Source organism: Cheilinus undulatus, linkage group 11, assembly GCF_018320785.1.
Source record: "Cheilinus undulatus linkage group 11, ASM1832078v1, whole genome shotgun sequence".
Lineage (NCBI taxonomy): Eukaryota > Metazoa > Chordata > Actinopteri > Labriformes > Labridae > Cheilinus > Cheilinus undulatus.
Window position 1 is genome coordinate 39267016 of NC_054875.1, and position 17879 is coordinate 39284894.

General features: G+C 39.3%; 1 protein-coding gene across 1 annotated transcript; it reads right to left on the bottom strand.

The window, feature by feature from the left end:
• Positions 1-3637: 3637 nt before the first annotated feature.
• Positions 3638-12380, bottom strand: tuba5 (tubulin alpha 5). Its single transcript, XM_041799018.1, has 5 exons — positions 12292-12380; positions 9972-10197; positions 8041-8189; positions 6644-7324; positions 3638-3965 (listed from the first exon to the last, which is right to left on the bottom strand). The coding sequence occupies exons 1-5, from the start codon at positions 12292-12294 to the stop codon at positions 3669-3671; spliced, it is 1356 nt and encodes a 451-aa protein (XP_041654952.1). The 5' UTR covers positions 12295-12380; the 3' UTR covers positions 3638-3668.
• Between the last annotated feature and the right edge of the window lie 5499 nt (positions 12381-17879).

The following is a 17879-nucleotide window of genomic DNA, read 5'->3' on the forward strand; positions in this document are numbered from 1 at the left end:
CATGCACTTGAGATTGAGTATTTTGTATTCAATGCTATTTTATGATTGCACAACATAATTAATTTCAAAGGACTTTGTTAAAAACAGTTCAAGGCTGTCATCTCTTAAACAAATTTGCAAAAATATTGACATGATGATGTTTTCATAACATATTTTACACTTCAAGATATGTAATCTACCTTAGCATGCCACACATGTAAAGCTACTTTGTTATACCTTTTGTGAAATCAACTTTTTATATATAGCCTTATATTGCATGCATATATCATAACATATAACATTAGCGCTGCTTGATTGGATAATAATGTGCAATTGAAATTATACTGGATAATATTGCGATTTTAAACTGCAATCAGGAAATTAAATCCCCCCTTTTTTGCAAGTTGGACAGTATGTGGGAGTTTCACTCTGCCCTCGAAAGCAACTGTCCTAAGAAATAGATGTGTGAATCAATTCTTCCATTTTCAACTTACTTGCTCAATAAAAATATTGAGAATATTGTTAGTTTTCAACTGTTTTTTTTTTCAACTCAAATCACACAATTTTTAAGCAGCATAAAAAATACAAAATGGTTTAAACTGTACTGCTTTCAAAATGACTTTATATTTAAAAAATGAAGTCTTTTTCCTTTTATTTTGAAAGTAAAGATACTTCCTCAAAATGCCAATGTTCCTGCTCTGGTGTAAACTTAAAGGCCTTTCTGCAGACTTTTTTTGTGGAACATTCAAGTACTACAAAATACAAAATAATTGCAATCTTTTATGGAATTATATAATTGCACATCCTGACACTGCGATTTCAATTGTTTTAAGCACTGTTTTACATTTACATTACATTAGTGTTCATTGTTTCACATCAAAACACAAATCCATCATGTGCATAAATGTTCTTGGCAATGAACTCAGTTCTGATATAATTTAAGTACGTGTAGCACGATATAATTTTTTAGACATGTAAAATACCTGTATTTAAAATTTCACACAGTTAAAAAAAATATATTAAAGCATAACATGAGTGGAAAGTATGGGCAAAATAGGTGCTTTTTTATAGTATTACAGCTCCGTTTTTAATGCATTTACTAGTAAATTATATTTCTGTTAAACTGGAGCCTCTTTTAAACGTATCCTCTTCTTTGAATATAGACCACATCCAGATCAATAAAGAAAAGTAGCTTATCTGTCTGTTACACAAATGGACTCAAAAGTAAAACATTTTCTCTAAATTACAATGGAATGAGTGTAGAAAGTATATTGTGGATCAAGAATACAAGATTCATGACCGGGTATGTCAAATTTGTTCTTAACTGTCCTTAATTAATTGCACTGGTTAAATGTAATACTAGCTGCATCCAAATATAGATATATAAGTAGTAAGATAGCTAAACTGTGAGTAAAGTTTATAGAGCAGGTTGGTGTTAAATGTAGCCTGACTAGGGTGGATACTTTAGTACGAAACGACACTACTGGCAGTTTAAGGCCTTGTTGGATAAATATTGACATAATTTAACAGATAAAACACCTATCACGTTGATCTTCTAAAGATAATGGGGTGATGAGGATACCTGCTAAACAGACTTAAGCTAGGCTATATGGGACTATAATGATGTAAAGATGAATTGAAACGGTTTTTGCCATCTCCACTTTGACACTATACAACCATTTAATCGAGAATAGCATTTAAAACTTTCATTACATCGAGCTCTTTTTGAGATATGCATCTTTCATCTTCTTTGTGGACTGTTTTATGTTTACACTTGCGCGGATGAATACGTTCAGGTGACACCTTAAAGGCTACCGGGACTCATTGTTTAAATAGCCAGCCTGTGCTCTTTGATTGGATGCTCTTCGTTTTGTAACATCTGCAGCAGCATGCAGCCTACAGCCGGAGGATATTTGTCCAGAAGTGTAGAAACTTGGTCAAACTATGTAGTTAGGTCAAGTTCAAGATAGAAAAATATTTACTTTGTGTTGAGTGAGCATCATCGTGTTATGGAGAAAAAAAAGTCAACACAAAAGTCTATAGTCTACTCCTTTACTTCATGTCATGCGTTCTGCATGTGATCAGATTAAAGGTACAGATTATAAAAGAACATACAGTATTAAATTAAGGCATATTTGATGCATGAAAGCACTGTCAGTTTTATATTACTGTGTATTAGCCAGTTTTATGATAGTTGGTGCACTTCATGTCCAATGTAAGTAGTGAGGCTTCTTTCAAATCCACTATATATTTATTCTAATGTTAATTTTGTTTAGACTGATTAATATAAATTTGATCTTAAAAAGTATCATAATCTGAAGAGTTAATTGTGGCAAATGCAGTGCGTTAGCAATTTAGACATTTCAGATAAACTATTTCTGTTCCCGAGCTGAAAATGGGCAGCACTTTTATGCTTATTTTCCTTTTTCTTTGCTCAGTAGCGTCTGGAGATTGATACAGCAAATACATTTGACATTAATTGTACAGTAATGCACTGAAATGAGAATGCAAGAAAATATAGCTGTAGGAGAACAACATGAAACAGTTTCTGTAACATGACTGGGTATAACAGGAGCATTTTAGTGAAGGAGGGTTTCTCAGAAGTAAAGATGAACAGAGGTTCACCAGTCTGCCTCTAAAAAAGAAGACATTGAATATCCTATTATTTATAGAACATGACATTCAGAGAAACTGGAGAAATCTCCGTCAACAAGAGACAAGGTCAAAGGTCAATATTGGATGGATTAGATTGCAAGTTAAAGCTGTATCATGTAAAGAAGACGCCATATGTGTAGACAATCCAGAAACGCCACCATGTTCCCTGAGCTGAAGCTAATTTAAAATGGACTGAGACAATATGGAAAACTGTTCTGCGGACAGATGAATCAAAATTTGAAATTCTTTTGAGGCCACAGACACCGTGTCCTGCAGACTGAAGAGGAGAGGGATCATGTAGCTTGTTATCAGCACACAGCTCTAAAGCTGGCGTCTCTGATGATATGAGGTCATATTTGTGTCTGTAGTGTGGGCAGCTTACACATCTGGAAAGGAACCATCAATGCTGAACGTCTCTTTCAGGGAAGGCCTTGCATATTTCAGCAAGACAATGCTAAACCACATACTGCATCTGTCACAACAGCATGGCTTCACAGTAGAAGAGCCCAGGAGTTGAACTAGACTGACTGCAGTCCAGATCTTTCACAAATAGAGAACATTTGGCGTATCAAAAAGCAAAAGAAAATCCAGCAAAAAAGGAAACCCAGGACTGCTGAACAGCTAGAATCCAACATCAGACAAGAATGGAACTGGGGTTTTATATAACCAAATGACTTTCAGACCTAGAGTTTGATGTTTTAATGATGACACATTAATAATAAAGACAGTGCTATGATTTGTTTGACACTGGTGACTTTATTGAATTACACAACAGAAGAAATCCATGGTTCCCTAATGAGGCCTTTTTTTAATCCAAAACTTATAAAGAAATGATTGTATTTGTATAGTTATAAGAAATCAAATAGAAAGAAGGAAACAAAAATTAAACCTAAAAGTTCAGATCTCCAGAGGGTAACAAACTAGAGTTATAGTTTTCTAGCCAAGTAAATCTGTAGAAGAGATTTAGTATGAAAAAGTGATTGACCCTATACTGAGTGAAAACATCATAGCAGTGCAGCATTTGGCCCAGAGGTTCAGTACTCTTGCCCGTCATCGTCCTCAGAGTCGTAGCTTGCACAGCCCAACTCTTCGTAATCCTTCTCCAGACAGGCCAGGTCCTCTCTGGCCTCTGCAAACTCTCCCTCCTCCATGCCCTCACCCACGTACCAGTGGACGAACGCTCGCTTGGCATACATGAGATCAAACTTGTGGTCCAGACGAGACCAGGCCTCGGCGATGGCAGTGGTGTTGCTCAGCATGCACACGGCTCTTTGAACTTTGGCCAGGTCTCCACCAGGGACTGCAGTGGGGGGTTGGTAATTTATGCCAACCTGTCAAAATGATAAGAACAATACAAACGATAAAGCGTCTAAAGCTACAGTTCTTGTCCGGAAAATCTCCAAACCAAAGACAAACATGCTTACAGTCTGGCTAAACAGTTTGGCCTGAATGGCTCATGTTGTTATTAGTGCATCATAGTTAGCCAGGAGGTTTAAGGTCTACCTCAGCTCCAGCTCTTTGCCTATTGCTAGATAGTTGGAAAGTTTGTTTGAGATGGCATTTCCGACATGGCAACCATCATTGTTGGCCTTCAAAACTCTATTTAAAGGTCACATATTTTACCATTTTAGGACAAGTTTACATTGGTTTCAGAGTTCCCCAAAACATGCCTGTGAAGTTTGTTGCTGTAAAAACACTCCAGTATTGGATTTTTGCATGTCCCCTCTGTTTCAGCCCTGCTTAGAACGAGTGGTTTCTGTGTCTATGGCTTTACGTGTTACTGAACTGTCTGACTCCGCCCCACTCAGGCAATGGATGTGGCTTAATGGATGTGGCTCACCTGATCCTCCTCTCAGCTGGCAGCTGAGAGGAGGATCAGGGGAAGAGGGCGGAACTTTCTTCCAAGTGGGGAGGCCAAACGAACATGGGGGCGGGGCTTACTCCCCACATGACATCATAAGGGGAAAATCTGAGAACAGCTTGTTTTAGCACAAATTTTCTGAAAGGTGGAGAAAGGAATTTGTGACATCACTGACACTACCTCCATGTTTCATTGTGTATGTCAAAGACAGGGCTCGTACTTTTCTGTGTTTTTGTCATTGTGTATGATCGAACCTATAACTTTTGACGTGAGAATAGATTTGGGGGATGTTTTAAACAAGATTTGAAACTAAACTGAAAAACAAATATGTGTTAGTGGTGATTAATAAAGGCAAAATTGTTGTTTGGTGATAGATAATGGGCTACTGGATCATATTGTGTCCAATGATGTCTTCTCTTCTGCTCTTTGCATGAGTTATTCCCTTTCCAATGCTTTCTTAAAGCTCCTGTAAGGAACATTTTTGTTTGTGTTGATTCTGGCACCCCCTGTGGACTAAGCAGAACTTCTTTTCTCTTTGTTGATTTTGTCTTTTATGAGTATCAGTAATGATTTCAACTTAAAATATCTGCTTACCTCCTTTACACAGTCAGATGTATCACTCATTAAGATTTCTCAGTATTAGTGTTGCAATAATCAGTGAATCCCTTTGTCTGACACCTACTATGCTGCAGCTGTTTCAGGCATTAAAATAACTAAAAAGACAGTCATTCATAATCACAATTGTCTTATTTTCTTCTGTAGGTCATAAAGAGGCATCAGTATTAATTTTAGTTTGTTTCAAACTCAGTTAAAGGTTGACCACAGAAGCTTTAAAGATATATCATCTCAATCAATCAATCATCAATCAATCTTTGTATAGAACCAATTCATAACCAAAGTTATCTAATGACAGTTTACAAAGAGGGCAGGTCTTAACTGTACTCTCTGCTGTTGCCTATACTAGACCAGTGATAATCATTAATATCATAGTCAAGATGATACTCTGTTATAATACAGACCAGCATTAATCACCATGTTCACAGCACTAGCAGTATTTAGCTCTGTTAAAGTGGTGACATAAACCTTCCCTTAGCGGGCAAGACTAAGGAGCAGACCAGACTCATGTTGAACAGCTCCCTGCTGAAGCTGTGCTGGGGCTGGAAAGGGCTAAACGAAGGGGGATGGGGTAGGAGAAAAGCAGGATGAGGAGAGGGACAAGAGAAACAACAAAACAACTAATGTAAGATGAATTTATGGCCGTTGTGGCCATAAACTTGTCTCCCCAGTTTGTTGGAAATTGCTTTAACTTTATTGATGATGGTAGCAATATGTGAAAAATTAGCACTAAGAGCTTGATAGAAAACAGAGCAATGACAAATTAGCACTAGCAGCTAGGATGATAATGAAACAGAAATATAGCAGTAAAGTAAAGCTGCTCTTAGATTCAGTTAAACTGTTCTAGAAATGGTTGTAGAAATAAGGATGATGTGTGTTTGTTGTTATAAGCTCTGTGTTCACACTGATGGAATGAGAATTTATCCAACCCAGACATGTTTCATATATGTTTTTCAAACCACTGGCAATGTCACCACACAGGGAAAGAGAGATGGCCCTCCCACTCACTGTAGTGATGTCCCTAAGGGAGTATTTTCACATCCAATTATAAGCAAATTATAACTGCCTTTATTCTACTTGTCTAAAGTCACAAAACACCCAGAAAACAGTAAAAAAAAAATCAAGCACTATTCAATAACGACAGGATTACTGCAGCAGTTGGTAAATGATGGGAAGTTGGTTCTAGGAAGCTGGCATTCAAGCCGTTTTGCAGGTTAACGCCCCAAATCCTGGGCCAAATTCGGACATTGACTCAATCCTTTGGTTATGTGTAAGAATATCCTGACACTGACTTTTTCCCCATTATCTTGATCTAAACAGTGCTAAATCATGCTTTTACTATGGGATGCTATCGATGGTATCAATCCACCATTGTTTACATTGGGGTTAAAGAGCATTGTAGCAGCCTGGCTGTAGCATTAAGCACTGTTATATTGGCTACTAGTGGCAGGCTGCTGACTACTGGGGGATCTGAGGCACTGTCCCTCGTCTACAGATTCTGTATTATTTACAAAATCTGTTCATGTTTCTCACCTTGAATCCAGTGGGGCACCAGTCGACGAACTGAATAGAGCGCCTGGTCTTTATGTTTGCGATGGCAGCGTTGACGTCCTTCGGGACAACATCACCTCGATACAGCATGCAGCACGCCATGTATTTGCCGTGGCGAGGATCACACTTGACCATCTGATTGGTTGGCTCAAAGCAGGCGCTGGTGATCTCTGCCACAGTCAGCTGCTCATGGTACGCCTTCTCCGCAGAAATGATGGGTGCATAGGTGACCAGAGGGAAGTGGATACGTGGAAATGGGACCAGGTTGGTCTGGAACTCCATGAGATCCACATTCAAGGCACCATCAAAGCGAAGTGATGCAGTGATTGAGGAAACAATCTGACCGATCAGTCTGTTAAGGTTGATGTAACCAGGACTCTCGATGTCCATGTTGCGGCGACAGATGTCGTAGATGGCCTCGTTGTCCACCATGAAGGCACAGTCGGAGTGCTCTAAGGTGGTGTGGGTTGTCAGGATGGCGTTGTAGGGCTCAACCACAGCTGTGGACACCTGTGGGGCTGGGTAGACAGCAAACTCCAGCTTTGACTTCTTCCCATAATCAACAGACAGGCGCTCCATGAGCAGAGAGGTGAAGCCTGAGCCGGTTCCTCCTCCGAAGCTGTGGAAGACGAGGAAACCCTGCAGGCCGGTGCACTGGTCCGTCTGATGGTTCAGATAAAAATAAAAAACATAGCTCAATATTTTTGAAAATTCAGCATATTTGCATACAAAAAAGTTAAGCAAGAAGATTAACTTTTGTTCATTAAGTGTGACGCTATAGCCGACAGCCTGTTTGCTTTGCAAAAAAGGAGGTAAACATGCAAAATCTGCAAGCATGACTCTATCCTAAGGAAACAAAATCAGTGTATCAGCAGCCTTTTAGACTCAAAAACTAGCATGCTATGTTTTCTTTTTTTTTTTTTAATCCACACCAAATCCGAAGTGCAACAGGAATGACTTGCAGAAACTTTTGGTCAGGTTTAGATTTATTTTTAGGGAGTTTTATGCCTTTATTAGACAGGACAGTGGATAGAGGTAGAAACTGGGGATAAAGTGGGAAAAGACATTCAGGAAAGGAGCCGAAGGTCTGATGTAACCCAAGCTGCCAACTTAAAGGACCGCAGTCTTTGTGCATGGGGTGTGCGAATAAACCACAAGGCCACAGCCTACTGAAAAACATGTGTTACAATGTTACGGGTCTAATCATTTGACTCTGCTAGACAGATACTTTTTTTCCCTGAAAAGTTGAACTTTTACTCAAAAAAGCAGTGCAAGAAGATACAGTTTTTAGCTTATGTATGGCCTTTATACTAGCGCTATTAAACTGTCACAATTATTGTAATATTCTCAATTTATTAGTCTTTTTTTTAAAGTTTTACCATTTTACGAATCCGCTCCATGACGCCATCAATGATATCTTTCCCCACAGTGTAATGACCACGGGCGTAGTTGTTGGCTGCATCCTCCTTCCCAGAGATCAGCTGCTCAGGATGAAAAAGCTCTCTGTACCTCCCAACCCTCACCTCATCTGAGAAGAGAAAAGGTAAAATCACAAGATAATGGGCTTGGTTATGTTTGATAGCTAAAGTCCACATAACTTCATGTCCCTACCAACACATTATCATTAACCTTCAACCCTATTGACTTATTCATGCTCCAGTGCAGGGGCTGCTTATGTAGAAATATAAGGGTCAGAGTTTCTCTGCAATAATTGTTTTTCCCTATTCAGCTGTGAGTAAAGCTGCATCAGTTCTGCATTATATGCAAGGTATATTTTCATGGAAATGTAAAATAAAAGAATTTTAACTGAAAGGTCTCAAAAGGTTATCATATCAATTCATTCTATTTAGGCAGGAGTATTCTGATTGAGGTATAAAAATCTCTCCTGGCCGAAACAGAAAAACATGAAGGTCAACACGTGACAAACAAATAATCATTAATAAGATTTAAGCAGTAAAACATGTGCATACAGCAGTCAAATGTTCCTTAAGCCTGGTTTTAGAATTGCTCAAACTAAAACAATGCTCAAGTTCAAGGTGACCCTGCAGATCAGTTTTATCACACTCTTCTGAGGCCTGGATGTTGACTGACGGGCTGAGGGGACAGCTGGACTCCTTTGTGACAACTTCTGGTGCATCTTTGAGTTTTGTTGGCAAGAATGTGTGTCTAATGCTCACATGCTCAAGTGAGCAAGGATGAGAACGGCAGCTGCGCTTCTACGGGCACCTGGGGCGCTTTTCAGGGCCTGATCCAGCTCACCACATACTGGGTGGCCAGGACCCAGTGGGCTGGTCCAGACACTAGGGGTGATTCGCTTGTATTGTGAAGGATACCTGGAGAGATAGGGAATGGGTCTGGTGCAGGTCTGGAGGATAGCCATCAGGAGGCCAGAGCAGTACAGGACCAAGGTTGATTCGGCATATGCTCCCACACCTGACCTGATCTGCAGATCAGGCCAAGACGATGGTGCAAACACATGAGAAGCTCTTTCCCCAAAGACAGAGCAGCTTTGAGGAATTTCACACATGATGAATCCATCTGATTGCCTTTAAAAAAGCAGATCTAAGGGCGCCGGTTTAACTAAGTGGGTAGAGGAGGCACCCATGTGTAGAGGCTATAGTCCTCAACTCACAGATTGCAGGACTGATTCCTTGTCTTGATGCAGTTTGGTGCATGTCTTCCCTCTACTGTCTCTTCCCAAAATCTTAAGCTGTGCTATCCAAATAAAGGCAGAAAAGCCCAAGAAATAATCTTAAAAAAAGAGAAGGAGGGCTAGGATGGTTAGTGACCTTGTGGCCTCCAAGAAGTCCACAGTCTATCTAGATGGTATTTATTAATGTTCAGTTGCATAACACACATTGTGTCCACACCACCGCACATGTATAAGTGCATTATGACTGCGTTGAAATTAAACTCAAGTTTAGCTATGCTTGTGTGGCTTCAGTAAAATGTAAGACCAAACAGTTTTAGATGGGGAGGAGAAGCTGAAGAAAGAAAGAGGTTTTGTCTGTCAAGATTAAATCAACTGGAGCATAAACTAAAGGGGCTATTAGGAACAACTGATATTGCTTGTCTAAAAATCAATGCAGTCCTGCTTGTTATTTACACACTAGAACTCAGTAAATGTTAGCTAGTATTGAATAAAAGGTAAAGGAGTCATCTCTGCACCTGTTGCTAGGAGACCAGTGCTCCCATCGACAGTTATCTACATGACCCATGTGGCTGGAGATGGACTCACCTAATGGGATGATTGGAGCCACCATAAAAATGACAGATTAGAAGGATGAAAAAATAATGAAGGAATACTCACCGACCACCGTGGGCTCCAGGTCTACATAAATGGCTCTGGGAACATGGCGCCCAGAACTGCCAGTGTTGAAGAATGTGTTGAAAGGGTCTTCACGACTGTTCGGTTCTGTTTGATTCTCCAGGAAGACGCCATCAGGCCCGACGCCGTGCTCCAGGCAGAAGAGCTCCCAGCATGCATTTCCTGTCTGCACACCTGCCTGGCCCACGTGGATGGAGATGCACTCTCTCTGGATAAAAAAGAAACACGGTGGGAGGTGATGGTTGGGTTAAAGTTCCTTCCCAAAAAATATAAAATGTGGTAAATTTATTGACATATTTGCCAGTCTGTAAAAACAGTCACATGGCTGATAAAACCATAAACTACAAGAAACTTAATCAAACTGCTCTTAAAGTGACAATCTGGTATTTTTGAAGAAGGGTTATGTGAGGTACAGGTCAGTAGTGAGTATATTAGACACAGGCGAGGCTGGTCAGCTCAGCTCCTTCAAGGAGAGACCTGCTGGAGTTCAGGCACAGAAACAGGACTACATGGCGATTGGTTCCATATCATTTAGCTCATTCTAAGACAAAAAGCTATAAAACTACGTTGAGGGAAGTTGTGCGCTGTTCACATTATTATTATACTTATTGGAAAGTATAAGTGAAAGGACTGAATCAAAAATTTCCAAGGCATTGAACATTCCCTGGAGTTCAGTTAAATCCACTATAAAGAAATGGAAGGAATATGGCACATGTGTAAATCTGCCTAGATCAGGCCGTCCTCACAGTCTGAGTCACCGTGCAAGGAGACTATTGAGAGAGGCCATCAAAACACCTATGAGTACTCTGAAGGAGTTACAACCTTCAGCAGCTGAGATGGGAGGGACTCTGCATACAACTGGTGCCCAGGTTCTTCACTAGTCAAAGCTTTGTGGGAGAGTGGCAAAGAGAAAGCCACTGCTGAAGAAAACTCAGATTAAATCTGGACTAAAGTTCACCAAAAGGCATGTGCGAGACTCTAGGGTTAAGTGGAAGAAAGTTCTTTGGTCTGATAAGACTGAAATGGTGCTTTTTAGCTATCAGGGAAGATAAGTTAATTGCACATCGCCATAAGCACACCATTCCCACTGTGAAGCATGGTGGTGGCAGCATCATGCTGTGGGGATGCTTCTCGAAATCCCAAATAATAAATAATAGACAGAATTTTGAAACCTGCTTTCACTTTGATATTAAAGAAGCCAAGTTATATTGACCATGATTGATTCATGAAATCAGTAAAGGGATCCAAGTAGGTGAATACTTTTTATAGTCACTATACCTGTGGAGGCTTAGAACCATCAGGTGCTAGCATGAGTTTTTCCCATGGATTGGAGGGCGTGACACAATAAAAATAGTTAAAAAGTGATTTTGTTGCCTGTAATGTACCCTAAGACAATAAATAGATACACTGTGAGGATTAAAAGAGATCATGTCTGTGTAAATATAGGCTAACAAGATTACTAACAACTACCTAAATCACATAATTAGAGCTTTATTCATCAAAATAATATGTTATTCTGTCCTTTCTTTGCCTTTGTATAAATCAGTAAAATGTGCAATGTCAACATGTCAGATGATTCATTAGCTAATTCATTTGTTCTCTGCTTTTCCAGTTGTTAAGAGTAAACAAGGTCAAAACACGACAGGCTTATCCCAACACTGTACTGTTGCATTTTCTAAGTGCTTCCCGCAGTCAAGTTTCTACATGCTGAGAATTTCAGCTTTTGTTTTCCCTGGAGGAGGAACATCCCCCAAGATGATTTTTAGCTGTTGACTGACATTTAGAAGACAAAGGTTGACTAAAGTTTGGAATATGAATGAAAATTAGTTTAAAAAGTGCATACAGAATCGTAGACAATGTTGAGAATAGGTTTCCTCCTAAAGTTTAAATTTCTGAGGAAAAGTCCCAGTTTTGGCCTTCGTTTCTGGATGTCTACGCCTGCCAGTGATTATGAAATCATAAAAACCATTAACTGTCAGAGTCTAGAGTGATATAAGGACACTGTTTGAGACTTTAATAGTGCAGATTGCAATAAAATAAACTTGCCATAACTTGCATTTTTCATTTAAAAATAATTACAGTGTCAGTGCAGCCAGATAAGTAGGTGACATTTTGTAGATTAGATAAACTCATACCTTATGATGCATAACTTTACTGTACAGAAAAAGAAGGTGTAAGAACTGCAGATTTAACAAAAAAGTAAAACAAGTCATTCATGAAACTACTCCATGAAATATTTAACTCCCACAGGTTAAGGTGAATGACAAGGCAGGATATTTCAAATACATTTAACTGATCTCACCATGTTGATTCAGATGTTCAAGTTGGTTTTGATGAAGGATTTTCAGTTGATCTGTCAGCGAGGCTCCACACTCCTCTGATAGACGTTCCTCTGTTCTGCTCTGGGACAGGTAACTCCTCTCTCCTGCAGCACAGCTCACCTTTGTCCCGCCCGCTGCCAGACGCTCTTTATATCTGCACACAGGCTCACCAAGGTGTCGGCCTGAGTGACGAGGTTTTTACAGGTTTTAGACAAGAGGAGGGAGCAGAGAGATGGAGGGAGGAAGGGAGGAAAGCTTCTCCTCCTTAAAATATAGACTTTTTATTCCTGTTTCTGACCTGGACAATGAAGAGTATGACAGTGATAGAATGGGCTATCTAATACCAATGACATTAAATAAGTCTGGATTCATGCAAAGGTAACAACTGTTAAAAAAGCCCCAAACCCTGCAAAGAATTCTGTAGAATCTTGCTAGATAACTGGATTTTCAAAATAAAATTGCCAATCTTTTCAAAGTTAGCTCCTGTTTATTTAAAAATAATAAGATAAAAGCCTCAATCGTTTGAAATTAGGCCCTCGCAGTTTCTTAAGACAGTTTTGAAAATGAAAGCCTCAATTAATTAACATACATTCTTTACATCCTCTTAGGCAGTCTTGATATTCAAAATAAAAGCCTCAATTAAATAGCATATATATATTTTTTTTTTTTACAAAATTATCCTTTTCAGAATAAAAGCCTAAATCATTTCAAGCAAATACACTCTCAAGCACTACAATCTCTTCAGTAATTCAGATTTTCAAAATAAAATCCTCAGTCATTTTAAATAACATCATGTGGGCCCAATGTTTCACAACCTGGGAGTAGAGAGGGGAGGAAAGGCAGCAGTCAAGCTTGACACATCAAGACGTGTGTCACTCAGTGACCAAAGTCAGGCTCAACAGAATTTCTTTTGTCTGGCCCTTTCCACCCCTGGTGTTATGCCCTATGCCCAGAGACCACCTGTGGTTTCTGGGCCTTTTGGACATCCACAGGATGCTTGGAAATTACCCTAGGTTGTGCTTACCCACTATGTCTACCTCCTACTCCACCCTAAAAGGTGTAGACTTAGTTATTTTTTCAAAAGATTTTTTTCTCATGCCCCTGGTAATATGCAAGGACATCCAGAGCATGACCTGGGTTAAGGCAGTCCTCAGTCCCGCCCGATGGTGCTGTCAGATGGGTTTACTTGCCATTACATTCCTTACTCCACCCTCAGTTTTGGGCCCAAACATGCCTAAAAGTAATGCACAAGGCTGTATCTGGCACAACAGAGTAAGTTTTCTGTATTATCATGCTGAGGAACTTTTTGCAGAATATATTCTCACTGCTCACTTTTTTAAATACCTGTTCAACTGTTCATTAATGTCAATATCTCATCAGCCAATGACATGGCAGCAACCATGAGGTTCAGGCATGACCAAGTTCAAACTGAGGAAGAAAGGTGTTTCAAGTGACAACTGTGACCCTTCCAGTTGAATGACAGCAGAAATCAAGACTTCTCAGACCTGGTATCATTTCCAGTCATCTTTTTTCTGTTTTGGTGAACATGTGTGAAATGAAGCCTTAGTTTCTTGTTCTTAGCTGACAGGAGTGGCTCCAGTTTTAGTCTTCTGCTACCATGGCCCACTTAAAGGTCATTACATTTTCTGTAAACCCTGGAGAATCCAAGAAAATGGGTAGTTTGTGAAATACTCAGACCATCATACTTTTCTGACAAAGCCACTTAAATCACCTTTCTTCCAAATTCTGATGCTCAATTTGAACTTCAGCAAGTCATCCTGACCATGTCTAGATGCCTAAATGCAGTGGATGCTGTTGTGTGATTGGCTGGTTGGATATTTTTGTTAAAAAAGCAGTTTAACAGGTATACCGAAAAAGTGATCAGTAGGTGTACAAATGAAGGTTAAATAGTATTTTGAGTATTCTCTTAGTTATGCTTTAATAATCGGATCATCTGGTAAAAACAAAGAAAGCTAATACTACTGATGATGTCATTGATTGTGCAGATTTTTGATCATTAACTTCACTCTGAATTAATTAGTGGCTGAAAGCCTGACATAAGTCTTGAACAATTATTTATCACTTGTAAATGACAAAGTAGCTACCTCTCTATTAGCTGTAAAGCCTATTAAACTCTAAAAGTGACAGTATTCATTAAAACAAAGATTATACCATTTTTCCAGATCACTTTTAATTTGAGACTGAGCTGCTGAGCTCCATCATCATGGAAAGGCAGTCCAGTGACTAAGTGGGAAAATCTGAGACGACCACAGCCATCCATTAAACCACTACTTTCAGCTTTTGCCCTCAGAGAAGGGTACAAATTCCCCATGCAAAGAAAAATAGCTCAAAGAGATGGTTTAATCAAGTAGTGAAAAGGTTTTCATTGGTTCAGACACTTTAAACTAAGCCTGCTACCTCATCTGCAAACCCTATTTTTATATTACTATAGACCATCTCTCTGGTATTTACTATTAATAATATGGTGCTCTCTTTTGATGTGGCTCGAGCCCAAAGTTATTTTTTTTAATACTTTACAAAGCTATAAAAAAAACTGACTTTCTCAAACTTTTAACCGCAACCTGCCACGAGCCAGAGAGCGAGAGAAAGAGAGGCATCTTTCTTGCATCAAAACATTAGCAAAGTTTGGTGGAAAATGTGCCAACAATTTGAGTAATTCAGACATTGTGCAGAGGTTTGTCTGCCATTTTTGATGTGGAAACAAGACAGAGAATGAGAAATTACCCAATATTTAGTGCCAAGGACTTCTGTTTTGTATATGTGGTATTGAAATAGGTGTTGATATTGTCTGAGTTTACTAAAATTTTATTCAAGATTAAACCTCCTGTATTGTGCTCAAGGTAATTTTGTGTTTCTATTAGTAATATCTAGTTTTTAAAGTGTGCTTACTGGTTTTAATGTGTTAACTTTTTCTTAAGGTTTACATCAGCATAAATTTACACATGAAAGCAACTTTTTGTACCATAGAAAATGATTTTCTGTTCTGCTCTACTCATGATGTTCAGACAATTCTGGCAATGAAAGTCTTGCAATGTAAGTTCTTATTTGACTATGAAGTATATCAGGACAGGTCACTGTGTGATGACAAAAAACTGCCATTGAGTACAACTTCTTTTTGAAATAAAAATACTGAGGGAAGAAACCAGCAATGTGGTGTTTAAAAAATCAGTCTAAATGGACAGCTTTTACCTTCACATGGGTACAATGGCTGCATGTGTCCTCTAAAGCATCTGATTAAACGTGCAGATTTTCTCTCTGGATGTACAGTAGGTGATCTTTCCTCCAACAGACAGCCCTGACACAGCTTGAGCTGGCCACAAAGTACACAAATTTAAACCCAGTTTGAGGCTAGACTGTAGCCTCCCAGACCCCTAATCATAGCAAATGTGTTTGATATTTTCGATCCTACCCACAACAACCAATCTGCAAACCAGAATGGACTGGTGTGAAGTGACAGCCAGTTGAGGATATTGACAATAATCCATGTTTGTTTTTCTTCGTCACCTTTGGTCGCACAAGGTTCTGTGAAATCTGGTGTGTGGGGAATCTTCGCTGTGAAGTCATTGGCAGGTTGGCAGGTGTGGGATACTCCAGTGGTCTGATGGTCTGGCTGAGTTGTCTTGTGCGTACGCTCAGAGGATTTAGTATGAATAATCATTTGAAATTGTCCTTATGTCTGTGCTCCCCCACATTTTTAATTGTTCAAGATTTAAAAACTGTCAAGTGCGTGGCCAACCTTAAGCTGCGTGACTTTTAGCCAGTTCAGACATGATTTTTGAGTTTCATGACTCACTAGTAAGTCTAGCTGACTTTCAGCTTGATCATGTGTCGTTTGTTGTGCAGCGTACATAGGGACATGACAGCCAACCATGGCCCAACCAGCTGCTCCGTACTGGTCAGAAGAATTTCTGGAACATTTGAAATTTTGGTCGTACGACTGCTCAATGTCCCACAGTAAGAGCAGAAGCACGAGCAGATTCCCAAACTTTAAATTTTTGCCTTTGTAAAATGTTGTACAGCATCTTTAATCACAATGAAAATGGCAGAAAGGCCTTTTGATGTGCCTTTCCCCAGACTATTATAAGGGAAATAAACAAGCAGGATAGAGGCCTACCTGAAGACCTCCAACTGAAAGTGTTTGTTACTATCACGCTGCTGGTAGTGGTTGCTGGCAATGCTGTTAATGTGTGTGAGAGAAATGGAGAGAGCGTTTTTGTCATTGTTTGCAGCTATTTGAAGCCTGAAAATGAGATACTAGATGTCTTCTTTTTGTTGTCATGATAATGCATTAAACATAAGTCATATATGGGTGCATGAAAGTAATTCATCATTAATCCTCCTTGGCATCAATGTCGTAGTGCAGCCGCGATGTTTCATGGCACATATAAACACAAACTGCTTTGCTAGATTAGTCTTGCTATAATGACATCCGTGGAGAACAATTCATTTTCCAGCACAAATTTAACTTTTTTTGCCTTGAATTTGTATACTATCTCATAAAGCACAGTGAGTCCTGCTTACAAGCCCAGCTTGAAAAAGGAGAGCCTTTCCAAAACTATATTTCTATTTCCTTTTTTCAAACTAATCTACTTCTTGGAAATGATTATATTTATCTTTTTCTTAAGTTTTCAAACGTAATCATCAGTCTGTTAACAGTCTTGTCTCCTCCATCAGCTGCACAATGAAGTCTGATTTGCAGCCGATGGAGGAGGCAAGACAGGATAGGAGAGTTTACGGGCTGAAGTTTCTGTGTTAAAACTTTAAAAGGATAGCTGTAGGCCTAATTATTTCAAAGAAGCAGATTAATTTGAAAAAGAAAATACAGTCAAAAAATAGTTCTGAAAAGGCTGAAAATGCTTTGTGAGATTATCCATGAGAAATTCAAAGTTGTAGGAGCTGAATTTGTCATTGGAAAATGTTATATTTTCAGCAGATATCTCTGTTATAACAAGGCTGAGCTAGCAAAGCATTTTTGTGTTTATAAGTGCTGTGAAATGTTGCCACACTATGATGGAGATGACAAGTGATTATTATGAGATGTAATTATAATCAAAATTTTATAGCATGACTTTATCTGATGAAACTGGCATTTATAGTCTTTTAAAATGAGGTTTATATTTCCCTTTTTAACACTTATCTGCTTGCAGCGCTGTAAACCCGCTGTCTGTGACTTGACAAGCTGAATCGTTGGCGACTACATCAGACGGCTCGGATCAGACTGCTGTGACTCTCACCAGTTCTAAAATAGTCCCGTCGTGAACTTGTGGTCTAATCTGGGCTTTTGACTTTTCAAAGGAAACATTGATATCTGTCACTGTCCGACTTTACTCGCACAGCAAGAGCACTCAGGTCTGTCATAACAAACATACAATGTGAGCACATAAATCGTGTGCAATGTTCGTGTGTTGTAAACAATTCAGTCACGCAGTGTGAGCTGACATCCCATCATGACTGCTACAGAGTAATGAAATCGCACAGTTAACGCCTGGCTTTACTGCGTTTTGTTCAAAGACTGAGAAGCACCACATATGACAAGTCTTAGTTCTTG

Bases quoted from the DNA above. Each gene is read 5' to 3' on its own strand.
- tuba5 (XM_041799018.1), bottom strand. The intron at 7,325-8,040 runs GTAAAACTTTAA...CTGAACCATCAG, and splicing joins TGGAGCGGATTCGTAAAATG to ACGGACCAGTGCACCGGCCT. The intron at 3,966-6,643 runs GTGAGAAACATG...TCATTTTGACAG, and splicing joins GGTGCCCCACTGGATTCAAG to GTTGGCATAAATTACCAACC.